The 13,882-nt window shown below is 33.8% G+C and overlaps 1 protein-coding gene across 1 annotated transcript in view; it reads right to left on the reverse strand.

Moving 5' to 3' along the window:
- DNAH8 (dynein axonemal heavy chain 8) overlaps positions 1 to 13,882 on the reverse strand; it is a 127,548-nt gene that overhangs the window by 39,094 nt on the left and 74,572 nt on the right. Inside the window, exons 58-68 of the mRNA XM_027898070.1 lie at positions 13,425 to 13,534; positions 12,686 to 12,849; positions 9,531 to 9,723; positions 8,984 to 9,106; positions 6,841 to 6,971; positions 6,390 to 6,543; positions 5,834 to 5,998; positions 5,032 to 5,258; positions 4,534 to 4,652; positions 1,844 to 1,947; positions 778 to 954 (exon numbers count right to left, since the gene is read on the reverse strand). Coding sequence (XP_027753871.1) covers positions 778 to 954; positions 1,844 to 1,947; positions 4,534 to 4,652; positions 5,032 to 5,258; positions 5,834 to 5,998; positions 6,390 to 6,543; positions 6,841 to 6,971; positions 8,984 to 9,106; positions 9,531 to 9,723; positions 12,686 to 12,849; positions 13,425 to 13,534 — 1,667 coding nt within the window. The remainder of the gene's footprint in view (positions 1 to 777; positions 955 to 1,843; positions 1,948 to 4,533; positions 4,653 to 5,031; positions 5,259 to 5,833; positions 5,999 to 6,389; positions 6,544 to 6,840; positions 6,972 to 8,983; positions 9,107 to 9,530; positions 9,724 to 12,685; positions 12,850 to 13,424; positions 13,535 to 13,882) is intronic.

Consider the following 13,882-nt stretch of genomic DNA (forward strand, 5'->3'; position numbering starts at 1 on the left):
TTTCCAACCCAATCTATTCTATGATTCTATGATTCTATGATTACAGACACATTACAGAAACCATTCTAAAAGTCCACACATATTAGAAGTGAATTTTGTGACCATTTTTGGAAGTTTCATTCATCTCATTATCTAAATGACAGTGTAAGAGCAAAAAATGCTCCTTTTTTTTGCTTTTTCCACCCAATCATTTCTGTCACATAAATTCTGGTGACTGGAACAGAAGGCCTTAAGGATATAATGCATCACTGATTTCTGATTCCAGAGTTCTTTACTGTTTAATTTTTTCAGTGCAGAATAATGAAATTATGTACCACAGTAATGCCTCCAAATTTCTGAACCCTGATTCTAATTGCCCTGAATGCCCTTTGTTTCCCGTTTCTCTCAAAACAAAATGTATTTTTTTGGTGAAGAGACAGCCATTTATTTGTCTTAAAGACAGGTAAAAGCTACCTAAGTGCAAATGAAAAACATTTTGTTAGCACAAGTATTCTCTTGAACTCAGAATAACAGATATTTTAAAGGCATCTGTGGCTTTTGGAAAGATGTATACCTTCATAATGATCAATTATGAAGCAAAAAATTAATATAAAATAGTCTCTATGCGTTTAAGGTACAATTTGAGTGCCATAAATATTCATGAGAGACATGTCCACCAACAGTGGAGAACTGGTGACAGCAGTCAAAAACAAGTGACAAATGTATGTTGGTGACTCCAGCCTTTCATGGGTGATGTAAATAGTACTATACTAATAAAAATATAAGACTTCTATTCACTTTCAGTGCTTCTTCTGCTGCTTCTAATGCTGGCTTAGCTGCCTCCAGTTTTTTCTCCGCTTCCTGTTTTTCCAAATCAATTGCATCTACAATTCTTTGTGCTTTATCTTTCACACCCTGGACTTCCTGTTTTACTTTAGATGCAGCTTCAGCACTTTCTTTGACTTCTTCCAGTACCTGGAATTGATAATAAACACAAAAAATGTATAAATCAAAACGGTGAAACAAGTGATTATCAGACAAAAAATAAACCAGGTATGTAATAGCTATTAAAAATGTAAAGCTAACCCTAACTAACTACAGCTAACTATATAAGCCATCATATAACTATGGAATAAAAACTGAATATGAAAAGTTTAATTTCATCCCTTTCTGCTGTACATTTCTCTCTTATGAGATTAAAGGTCTTGAGGAATGCAGGCAGTCCCTCAGCAATCCCCAGCCAAAAGTTTGCCCTTCATATTAAATATGCACCATCATAGCATTATGGTATTTTCCACAAAACAGAGGGTCTGTATTAATCCATTCCCTAGAACACCTTTCCAGACAGTAATTTTGGCAACCAGATTTCTACCAGACCACAAATCCCATGAACACACGGACACCTTGTCAATGGAAAAGACAGAATCTGAAACTGAAGTGTGCTGAACATTTTTCTAAGGGATTTTGAAATAGTAAAGACCATTATCATGTTAACTCCTTATCTGCTAGTAAGTGCACATATAACCCCAAATTTAACAAACATCAATCAAGCACACACACACACATACACACGAAACAAGCCACGGAAAAAAATGAAACCTGATACTTAAATAAGTGGGTGGGTGAGAAATGGTAGAAGAACAAGGAAAGCACTCAACCTCCGTTGGTTGAGTGAGGTGAGGCAGTCTTAAAGTGCCTCACTTTCAGAAGCAAATGCTGAATCAACATGCTACGACGAGAGGACTGAAGCCTCATTTTAGACAACAAGGCAAATTTTTTGGATTATGCAAATTATGAGAAAATTATGCAATAGCATTTTTCCCCCACTGTATATTCTGCTGCTACATAACACTCAAGTACTTACTTTATCTGCCTTAACAGATGTCACAGCCAGTTCCTTCTCCTTAATAGCCAAGTCCTTAGAGAGTTGAGCAACAGATTCACTGGCCTCCATTAGCTTAGAAAGACCTATTAAGAAAAAGATAAAATTCAGAAAAATTGCAACATCTTTTTTTCCCTAGTTAGATAATACAATCTAGCTCCAGATCTCACATGCCTTGTATCTTGTGTTCTCATTTAGCTTTAGGTAAATTTAAATCTCTGTCTCATTTAATTTATGTAAAGGAGAGAAAGTCTGTGTAAGCAGTTGTACTATCATGATTGTGCCTAAATTTTGTATTGTGTCTATTTATGTCCTATGGATATAAATCGTTTCACAGGCACAAAATTATTATAAACAACCTTAAATCTCCAAAAGAGAAATCCATACTACTTAGTTTTTGTTTGCTGTAGCTATAAACAGTACCTAACGTATTATGGTTGGTATATGACCTGCAATAAAATATGCTTATGCTCATATAGACTTTTTAAAAACAAAACAAAAACAAAAAAAAAAAAAAAGAGGGAGCTATGTAAAGGATATGTTGTGTCATAAAGTCATGGGACAATCAAAAATCCAAATGATACTTCCTTCATTTGTGTCAATGAATGAAGAAATGACATAAAGACCCACGACTGCCTCCTAATAGGCAATTCATTTTAGAAAGAAGTGGGAGGAAGTGAAGTCAAAAGAGGACACAAAAATCACAGCAAGATTATGATCTCCAGCTCCTACATATTGATTTTATCCTCTCCTGGTGACAGAGAGTGCAAAAAAGCACGAGTGTGCTTAGGGTTAGTCTCATCATAGCTCTTACGAAACCATCCATAGAGGTCACTCAGCCTAACAGGTCATAGAATTGAGTTCAACTCCTGGCCCTGCACAGGACACCCCAAGAATCCCACCGTGTGCCTGAGAGTATTCAGAAAGAGATGAGCTTGGTCCCTCTATAATTATTATATATTCAGTCTCTCCCATGCATTCACCGATTCTTTTTTTCTCTTCTCTCTTGCTCATAGACTTTTGCAAAGATATTTTGGCTATTCCTGAGCTCCACATTGCATGCTGAAACTTCTCCTCACCTCTTTCTTTGCCACTGAATCTTTAAATCATAACAAGTTGCCTGGAAGCAATTCCCCTTATTGCCCTCTCTCCCTAAAGGTTTGAGTCAGCATACACTTGCATTTACACTTTTGACGTGCAATGTTTTTCTGTGATGGCTCACCAATTTTCTGCTACCTCATTTCACTCACACACGCAGTTCCTCCCAGCACATCTCTTGTTTTTCTGAAACAGCTGCCTCATGATTAGGCTATTGTCATTTTTCAGAATCAGAGAATCATCAAGGTTGGAAGAGACCTTCAATATCATCTTGTTCAACTGCCAACCCAGCACCACCATAATCACCCCTAAACAATATTCCCAAGTGTCATGTCCAGACACCTGTTGAACACTTCCAAAGATGGTGAATCCATCGCCTCCCTGGGCAACTTATTCTAATGCCTAACCACTCCCAGTGAAAAAATATTTTCTTATTTCTAATCTGGATCTCTCCTAGCACAACTTCAGACCATTTCCCTTCATCCTTTTACTTGAGACATGGCAGAAGAGAACAAGCCTCCACTCTGAGCCTCCTTTTCTCCAGACTCAACAACCCCAGCTACCTCAGCTGCTTCTCATAGGACATGTGTCCTACTTACAGGGGCCAGGACCAGTTTATCACTACGGCGGTATAACCAAAACTGTGTTATTTCTGATGGACTGTTAATAAATGGATCATTTGCAGCAGCTGCTCAGGGCACACCTGACACTTTTCTAGAAATTAGAATTGATTGAGATATTTCTTAGAATTTTCCCATTTTACAAGAATCTTGAATTGGCCCAGGCATCTTTAAATATAGGAAAAACATTTCAACAAGGGGATAAAAAGAGCGACATTATCTCAGCTGAGCTTAACAATGTTAAATTGAAATCAGGATATTTTAACAAACTGGAACAATTGTCATGGCTAATCTTTTTAACCTTCTAATTCTTGTTGGGCATTAAATGAAGAAAGGATGGATGTGTGAGATGGTAGCTAAATAATTTTAAATAAATTTTTTGAGAATGTTCTTTAGGATGCAGTAAACAGTGGAGCACATTTGTAGTCTGGAATGATCAGTATTTTTGTTCTTTTGTAATACATTTTATCTGTGCAAGTGAAGCTAATCAGAATATTTTTTAACTCGTATAAGTATTGCTATAAGCTGAAAGACATGGTTTTCTAAGCATCAGTGATATAAAGATGCTGCAGTAGAACACATATATGTCCATGTTCACATGCACATGATCATTTTGTTTTGAAGATCACATAGGAAACTTGTGATGACATGTCAGCAGCTACTAAAAATTACACGTGACATTTTATTGACAGTGCTGAAGCTACTTACATTACTACTTTTGCATTAATTTTGCAAATAGAAAAACTGTAGAAAGAATACAAAAAAACCAAAATGAACCCACGCTCTGAAATCTTAAAGGTTCTCAGACTTTAACCCCATCTCAAAGAGGACTGATGATAAGTCCTGATTTCAGAAACTGGCAAGAGATCCGTAGAGGGAAATTTATATAATGTGAAAATAAAATATGAAAAAAAACCAGATCATTTGAGATCATACATGGAATTATACGCTTACCAGTTTGCATGCGTTCAGCTTGTTCACTAATACTCTCTAACTTTTCAGCATAAATTTCTTTGTAGCCATTGATGAAAGAGAGATAGGATTTAGGGGTTACATAAGCTCTTCGTCGATACCTAAATCAAAGAATATTGGCAACATCAACTTTGCACATATTTTTGATACGTACATTTGATTAATTTCAGTGAAAGAGGAAATTAAATAAATCGTCTCAGTTCATTCAAAATCTTCTTCATAATGCAAATCCTTGCTACCAATTACATTGTTTTATCCACATAAGCAATATTAAAGATTGTTGAATACTGGGAATGAAGATAAAGACTTTGCAACATAATAACAATTCTTTTTCATGTCCTTAGGATATATTGATATAGCAGATTAATTTTTTACTAGTCTTAAAATACACTTACTGATACTTACAACACAATGAGTTCAAAAACCACTATCATTAGCATCATTTTGGGGTTGAATTATTGCATTTGTAGAAAATATTACCTTTGGAAATAATTCTCACAGCTTTCTGAAACTATATCATGGAAAAGACCCATGGTTTCCACTATTTCTGTTTTAACTGATGGAGAGCAGACCATATTAAATTCTGAAAGAAAATAATTGGATACAGCTACAAGAGCTTCCTTGGGCCATCGGCTGAACCAATCCATGGTGCACCCTGATATCAGACCGGGAAATTTCAAAGAACGTGCACGGAACTTCTCACCAACCTGAAGAGAGTATCAGTGTTAATTTACAATATGATTCTTAATCTAAGGTCAATCAAACCATTTAATTTATACAAAAAACTAAATAGTGTATTTCTTGATGATTTTCTGCTTAAAACACCATGAATTTTTTTTTCTTTTCTAATGGTATTTTGCTACAATTTCAACATTCAATATTTTATGAAATTTGAAGAAGTTCATGACAAATGTATATGGGTTTAATATTTTGAAATGTCAAACAATTTATTTTAATTTCCAATAAAATGTTGTTTTCAAGTGACAAGCAAGGATTTCAAAATGATACATTCATTGATGTGTATTAGAAAAGAATATTTCAGAGGAATAAAATAAAAATACTTTAACGTGTAAGGAATTATTTAATTTTTAACTATTTTGATTTTAAGTTCTGACAACTTTACTACTATTTTTATTATCTAAGCAATTACAACTGGATTTCAGTAATCTTTTCATGCATCTTGAAACTTCCTTAAAAATATAAAACTTGACTAATCCTCTCACACCATATAGGACAGTTTACTAATGAAAGTATGGAAAAGAGATACAAAGAAAAAACTTACTGGAGAAAAGCAGAGGACAACATGCAAATTCCTCTTTGCTCGAGTTAAAAAGTATTCATAGAGATTATCAAAGGTAGGAGGATGTCGAGGCATCTCTTTTTTCATCACAGGTATTAATGCTTGGGTGATTTCATCCAGTTCATCCCGAGGAAATAAATTAGAAATCTTTTTGTAAAATAAAAATTGATAAGAAAATTAATTGCATGGACATAATTATTACAGAATTTAAAAATATTTTTCTTTTTATATCTGTATATCTCTCTCTGCAAATACACAGTTTAGACTAAAAACCAGATTCTTCCTTGAATTAGACTTAGGTAACTCAATTAAAAACTAGGAATGGTCACTGAATCATCATTTACTTTTATATTCTCCTGGCTTACATTGAAATAGAGATAAAGGAACTACATACCCAGAGTACTCCCTATTTGAGAAGCTGAAATATTTTAATCATTCTTGAGTCTACAGCTTATTGCCAAAATAAATAAGGCAGTGAGAACAAATTTTACAGTTTCCTGATTCCAAAGTACATTACCTGTCAGGTTGAGACTCTTACCTCGCCTGAAGACAGCAGATTATTTACATATTCCAAAAATGACTCCTCTTTTATTTCATTATCAGTGAAAATAAAAGTGATGCCTTGTCCGTCTAGTCCAGCTGTTCTATACAACAATTTTAGATCATCTGCCAGATTGGTTACATTATAGGATCTGGGAGCAATAAGGAATATTACCTCTTAATTAAAAACAACTCATAATACTGCTATTTTTTGGAACATAGTATTTTAAAAATAATAATGCAAACATTCTTTGCGAAAACACATATTTTGGCACAGGAATAGCTAACACATTGTCCACCCTTTCCAAGTCAAACTAAATCCAAAGTGTTGTATACAAATCATATAAGAATTTATTGGGGAAACAAACAAACAACAAAACAACACCAAAAAGATACCCCCCCACTCCCAATACCTTAAATGTGATTTATATATTTCTTGCATTTCCTACCTGGTTAAAGTGATCTGAAATATTTTATAACCAGCAATAAAGGAGGCCAACTTTGCAAGACTTTGTTTTCCAGAACCACCAACTCCAACAAGTAAAGCATTTCCATATGCTGTTCGAATAATCCGGGAAATCTATAGAGAAAATAATGAATGAAAATATCACTAATAAATTTAAATTTAAATATTAACTAGCAAAATTAAAAATCTATTATGCTTTACACCTCATTTCCTGTATTACAGTGTAAAGATTATTAAAAGGATACTTGCAGAAAATTTTTCCTCTCAAAAGAACATTTCTAAATTCTTTAGGAATTTTGCGTAGCTAATGAAGAAGATGCATACAAGGATATAGGATGGTTATGATCAGTTACACATAGGATTTAAATACATAAATACATTTTGAGCTCCATTTTATGTTGAAGGCATAATCCTGAATGTATTCTATTTTATCTACCTGCAACATTTCCTTTGTAATAGTTTTCTTACCAAGTCTCTCTGATACAAAAGCTGGATTACAAATTTACTATCTTACTGCATTATCACACATCTCCTCCATATACATCATATCTTCTTTAGTTTTATTATATGTTAGTGCACAACTACTTTTCAGATTCTTCCTTATGCTTTGGTCCTCATGTAAATTATGCATAAAATGCAAAAGATTGGCATCTCCATTAAGCTTTTGAAATATAATAATAATTTTTTCCTTCTAAGAAATTTTGGTTTAATGCATAGTTCCCTCTAAGCCTATCCAGATAACTATATTAAAGAAGTCTAAATACAAAATTATGAGGGTGAGTAAATATATTGTCACTTTAGTACAAAGAAGCCCTGCTGTCACTAACTGCATATCACAGATATTCGGATTAAAACTTGCCAATAAAAATGGAGAGTCAGAGACTTTCAAGGTCTTCTGAAATTCACCTAGTATCACATGAACTATATTTGAAAAGAAAATCATTTACTTCTGTTTAAATGCAAAACAAACACTCAATTTGAAATCAGCTAGAAAAGAACAAAACATCTCCATCTGGTTTTGTTTCAGAGCAACTTTTAAGTGTCTTTCAGTAAACAGATCATCCAAAGTAATTCCTGAGACAGCTAACACAACTTCTTAAACCTGAGACACAGTGCTTCAGACAAATCTCATACTTTGCCTTTATTTCCTTCCCCCATGAATTAGATTCCAACTTCAGATGAATTCTTTTCTTAAATATTCCTTTCTGCATAGGGGTACAAATGACTGTAAATTGAGAACCGCACCCTACCCTAAACTCTACCCTACATACTGATTCTACTACTGATTCTACTACTATATTTCTTCTCCTGTCTCCCACCCAGTCAGATTCTAACTCATGTTGTTTTGGTCACCTTTCAGGTACAGAAACCTTTGAAGTGTTCTCTAAATCCCAAATTATTAAAAATCGTTCCGTATACAAAATATAAATGTAACTTGTAATAGAAGGGTTAACTTTGTTCATAAAATCTTATGTGTATGAGGGAGTCAGAAACTTTTTCTTAAACAAGTTTCACAGATAGCTTGCTAATCAAGCAAGTGTCAATAAACAAACAAGTATCAGTGTCGGTAGAATTTGCAACTGATAAGAACTGCACCTTTCATCTCTGACAAGCGCCAGACGACCACTTAATGAGCCACGAACTCAAGCCACAAACAGATTTATATCCAAATACCCGGGACTTGAGAATGTATAAAAGGAGCATTTACTACATTTTCAGGGTGTGCCTCGGCGGGGCACTCACCCCCAGGCCACCCAGCGCCGTTTTGCTTTATTATCGCTTGCTTAATAAATTTATCAATGTTTAATTGGAATTGAGTTGTCTAAATTCTTATACTAACTTATAACAACTCTTTATGATCTCACCTTTCCTATCAAGGAAAATCTTCATACCTCTGAATAAGTGGAGGTTTAAACAAATATGTTAAATAAGGAATTTATTATAAAACAGGCAAACAGGTAAAAGGATTGTAGCTCTTTCCTAGGACTTGAAAATGACTAGGCAAAAACGGCAAGTAGGTTTGGGGATAAGAATAGCTTTACAGAACATGCCCCCTAACCATGGCTTGCTTAAATCGGGAACACTGTTGTGATGTTTAAACTAATTAAAAAGTAACAATACAAAACCTTAATAAGATGTGTCATTGCATCCTTGAAAAACACCAAATCAAGAAATGATCCTCTAATATTCTCATTGTATTGTCCTTGATACGCCCGCAATTTGTTAGAAAGAAATTCAAAGCTTGGAATCTGAAAACAAACAAACAAACAAACAAACAAAATCAGTAACAACACTAGTATCGCCCTTCTCAGTTTTAAAACTGCACTATTTTTACACAAACTTCAGTTTATACATCGGCCATGTGTAATGATATTATCTTACTAATTCACTGTAACGACTGTAAATGTGCGTAAGCAGAAATTTTTTTGCTAATGGTGGAAAAAAAAGCACAGGGAATAAGAATGAATAAACCACATTTATATGGCATTACTAACTCTAACATCACTAAAATGATTTATTGCATACTAACCAGAAAAATTTAGGTATATTTTCACAAAAAATGTGGTAGGCATTCAACAAAATTTTCTGTATTATACAAGTTCAGCAATATAACATACTTACAAATTAAAGGAAAACTTCAGTGCCTAGTATTTTATGTGAAAAATGAAATACCTCCTCATAAACCTTTGGTGCTTGAAGCTCTGCATCTTCTGGTTCCTCACCACTAGCTTCAGGCTCGTCCCGTAAAAAGTCTACAAAATATGGTTCAGCTTCAAGAACTTTGGTTAAATCTGTATCCAGACATTCCTCCATTGTTTTAGCAAGAGCTGTATCAAACCAGACTGTATCTTCAGGAGTATTAAATCTAAAAATCATATATTAGTACAAATTTAGGAAAAAAAAATTCAAGTGAAAAAAAAGGTAACTAAATACTAAAGAAAACCAACACAACATTTCCAAGAACAACACATAATAGACAATAGTCACAGAAATAGATTAGGCAGCATTCACAGAAATCAAATGCTTCCATACTCCTAAAGTATGTCAGTCCCATAAAATATGAACTAAAAATAATTTGACTTGCAACTTTCACCTAGGACTAGGCAATGACGGACCATTTAATTTTTCAGATAAGAAAGAATTAAAAACGGTGAATTCTTTCCCAAATAACCATTGCTAAGTAACCCTTATAATCTTAACCTGGAATAGAATAGCACAAATTATGTTATTATAGCACTGCTAATGAAACTGCAATGAGACAAGGAACAGTGAAAGAAAGATAATACATGTCACTCCAACCTGACTCTGTTCTCAACCTCCCTTACACCAAAACCCATAAATAACAGAGGGGAATATATGCTGGGGTTGGAGGGAGTAATGAAACCAAGTCTGCAAACAGATACTAATGACTACATGTCATAGTTTAAACAACTTTATTTGCTTCCCTTGATAGATTCAATCTGATTTTAATACAGATCAGGCCTTTGACTACTCTGTCAAAGCAGTTTGTTGCTGTGATTATCTGAGAAGCAATCAAGAATGCTACTTGGCAGTTACTGACAAGCATAAAAGGTGAGAGCCACACTGACCACAGAAAAAGTGAAGTCCAACTATGAATGTCAAAGTTCAAAAGCCCCAACTTTCATTTATCGACTTCTTTTTCTTTTCAGTGATACAACTGAGAGGAAAATAGAAAAGCTCAGTACTCTGGGTTTTCAAGGAAGAACTGAAGAGCTGTGGTACAGAGACAGCCTAGATATACATTATAAATTTCATTCTTGTTAGAGGGGTTTTGTGATGACATTATAATATAATACTAACCACTAGGAAATCTAAAAGCATTGTGCAAGAAGGGACTGCATGACTACACTCTCTCTCTCCCTCTTTCTACTGTCTGTAGCATATCTGTGCAAATATGTATCTTTCATGCATTTTTAAAGTCCCCACAACAAATAAAAGAAATAAAAGACCGTTTCAGTAAATGTCAATGGTATTACTCCTAACTTTAAATCAGAAACTAATACACTGTACAGTGCATCAGTGGGTCTGATCTTAACTTCAAATTAAAATTAAACATTTTTCCCCTTTTTATATCAACAACACTCTATGGCACATATAAATGCATTTATACGTATATTTCAGCCAGTGTGAAAGTTTGTATAATATGCAATATTTCAGGCAGTTAGAAATATCAGCACTCTTCAGACTTTGTGGTGGATTTACACTGAGTAGGCTATGTCTGGTTACAATAATAATAACTGTTAAAGTTAGCAGAAAAGTCTGGCCTTCATTTTAATGTTCTTGACAACTGATGAATAAGATCTCCTTTTAGATTTCCTGCATACATTTACTGAGCTTAGCATACGTATGTTAGGGGAGAGGAGAAAGTGAGCAGGATTAGAGTTCTTCTTGGGATATTGAAACTGCTCATAATAGAAATCTTCCTTGGCTCTTAACTCAAGTTTGCTAATGCACCTTGAGGGCAAAAATGAGACAGCCTCTGTCAGTGATTCAGAACTCTTATGCAAGAAAAGGAGGCATTCTAGAAGACGCAGGTAGGGATGGTAAACAAAACCTTTTGACAATGGTCTATGTTTTGTTTGGAATTGTTTATAACATTTACACGAAATGGAGGGCAGTTGTTTCATCCACCAGTTTTGGCAGTGTGCAATCAACACTAAGTTTCACATATAATGTTTTTCTCTGTTTCCACTGAGTACATGCTAAGGTCCACATACCAACATATACTTTCTATTACATACCCTTTCTCCCTCTTACATTTCAAAAACGGAGATGGAACTGTTTATAATGCTTTTATACCTTTGATCTTGCCTTTATGTTGAAAAGTTACTAGAATAATATGATTAAGCCTGACTCTGCTTGAATACAATGCAATCATTATGCATTCACCTTGCTTGCTACCATGTTGAATTACCTACAACAGAATGTGTTTATGTAGTCAGCATCTTAAAATAGATAAATTCCATTTTAATCTTTTTCAGCTATGATGAATTTTGAAAAAAATTGGATCACGGCAGGTAACTCCTAATTACTTTCCAATTCAAAATCTTTGGGTATAATTAAAAGCAAAAGCACTATAATATGCCTTCTTGTGTCTGTGGCAAGATATTTCTCAGTTCTTTCACTTTGTCATAGCCTTATAAAGTAAATGAACTGTAAGAAAATAAGAATACATATTTTTGAGAGTAAACATTTAATACTTTAATTATAAAACAGTAGTTTAATAAAAATTATGAAGGCTCTTCCTCAGGACATCAGAATAAGAAAAAATTATATTAATTATAATAATTCACAGTAGTAGTGGGTATATGTCAAGTTTTTAGTGGTAGCTACAGTCCTACTTTAGAATTGCACAAGAAAATCAGACACTATAAATAGAAAAATAATACTGATCTCTAACATGTATAGTTCATATATGTATCTGTTTTATGAATATTTTGAATAGTTTTTTTTCTGTAAGGAGATCAAAGCAATTTTATATAATTCTTTGCATAAAAATGTAGGACACTATACAATTTTCTTTTCTACAGTGTAACTTGCTGAGTGTAGCCAAAGTACAAAAAAAAAGTAGGTTATAAAATATGTGCACACTTGGATGTTGTCCATCCAATTACTGGGTTAATCTATCAGAACACAGCACCGTATTTATTGGGATAATATCGCAATGCAGACTTCATGTAAAATAAGACAAAATTTTTCATACTGACCTAATAAGTTTTATTGTATTCTGAGGTTTTATGGATGTATGAGCATAAATGTAGTAAATGGTTAAACCTACTAAATATAAAACGCTATACTTATTATACCTGTCAGCAATTACTCTGGTACATTCATGTCTAAAAAGCCTTAGAAGGACAGTGCTGCTGTTGCATTCTTCTGCCTTTATAGTTAACATTCCTTGCCAAATTCTAGAAAGGTCTCGAAGGTTAAAGATATAGTGGAATTTAGATGGTGTAGGCAGCATCTTTGCCTAAAAAAAATGTTGTCAATATTAAAAATCAGTCACATTTAGAAGGAATCAAGAATAATATAAAATATAAATTTATAATTAATAACAAATATAAAACATAAAAATAAAATAACAAAAAAAACCCCAAATAATTTTCACACATAACAAAGAGTCTTCGTTAAAAGTCACCACAAGTATCTAATTTGTTTGAAAGCAGGATCTAGCACTACATGTAGAACACCAACTCTTAAAAGATGCAATTGTTTTGTATGTTGCTCTGGCTTTATAAATTAAAAATTATAATTTATAAAGAATTTCTGTCTGTGTTCCTTATCTATGGTGATTAAAGTTTGGGGCAACATGAATTCAATTATAGGAACGAATGGACTGCTATTTCCATTCATCTGTTGCATACAGAAATCTGATATTTTCCAAGTTTCCTCTCCAAGACATCTTTCTCCCTTTAGTTTGTTTGTTTGGGTTTGGGGTGTATGTGTTTTTATGTTATAGACACCTTCTTAGTGAACAGTCACTTAAACTACACCAATAGACACTGTTCAGATTGACTGTGATTAAACTTTTCCTGTAATCTATACCTTTGTCCGCTGCCACAATATTCTGCCTGTTGAGACCAATTTTTCCACCAGATCACATACTTCAGGCTGGAATTCTCTACAGGAATGAAAATATCCACAGGCAATAACACCTGAAAATATAAAATGCAATGTAAATTAATCTCAGGTTGTAGGATATAATAAGGTAGGTTGTGAGCAAGACACATTAGTACTTACTCAAAACACTAATCGGTAAAACATAATTTTATATTACAGGCTAAATGATTTTTCTTTGTTGTCTATGGCTTTTCTGAACTGGCATTGAAACAACAGGCAGTAAGTGCTGTCTTTTCACAATATACCTTACTGACAGAGCTAACAGAATTTAGAAATTTAGCAACACAGTGCACTTTAGACAGTGCAGAGGTAGAATGGTAACCTACAGAGTAATAACAGTGCTCATAATCTTCCAGGAAATGCCATTACTTTCTTAATATTTG

Source organism: Empidonax traillii, unplaced genomic scaffold (genome assembly GCF_003031625.1).
Source record: "Empidonax traillii isolate 1590-97213 ecotype Southwest subspecies unplaced genomic scaffold, ASM303162v1 scaffold576:size640842, whole genome shotgun sequence".
Taxonomy (NCBI): domain Eukaryota; kingdom Metazoa; phylum Chordata; class Aves; order Passeriformes; family Tyrannidae; genus Empidonax; species Empidonax traillii.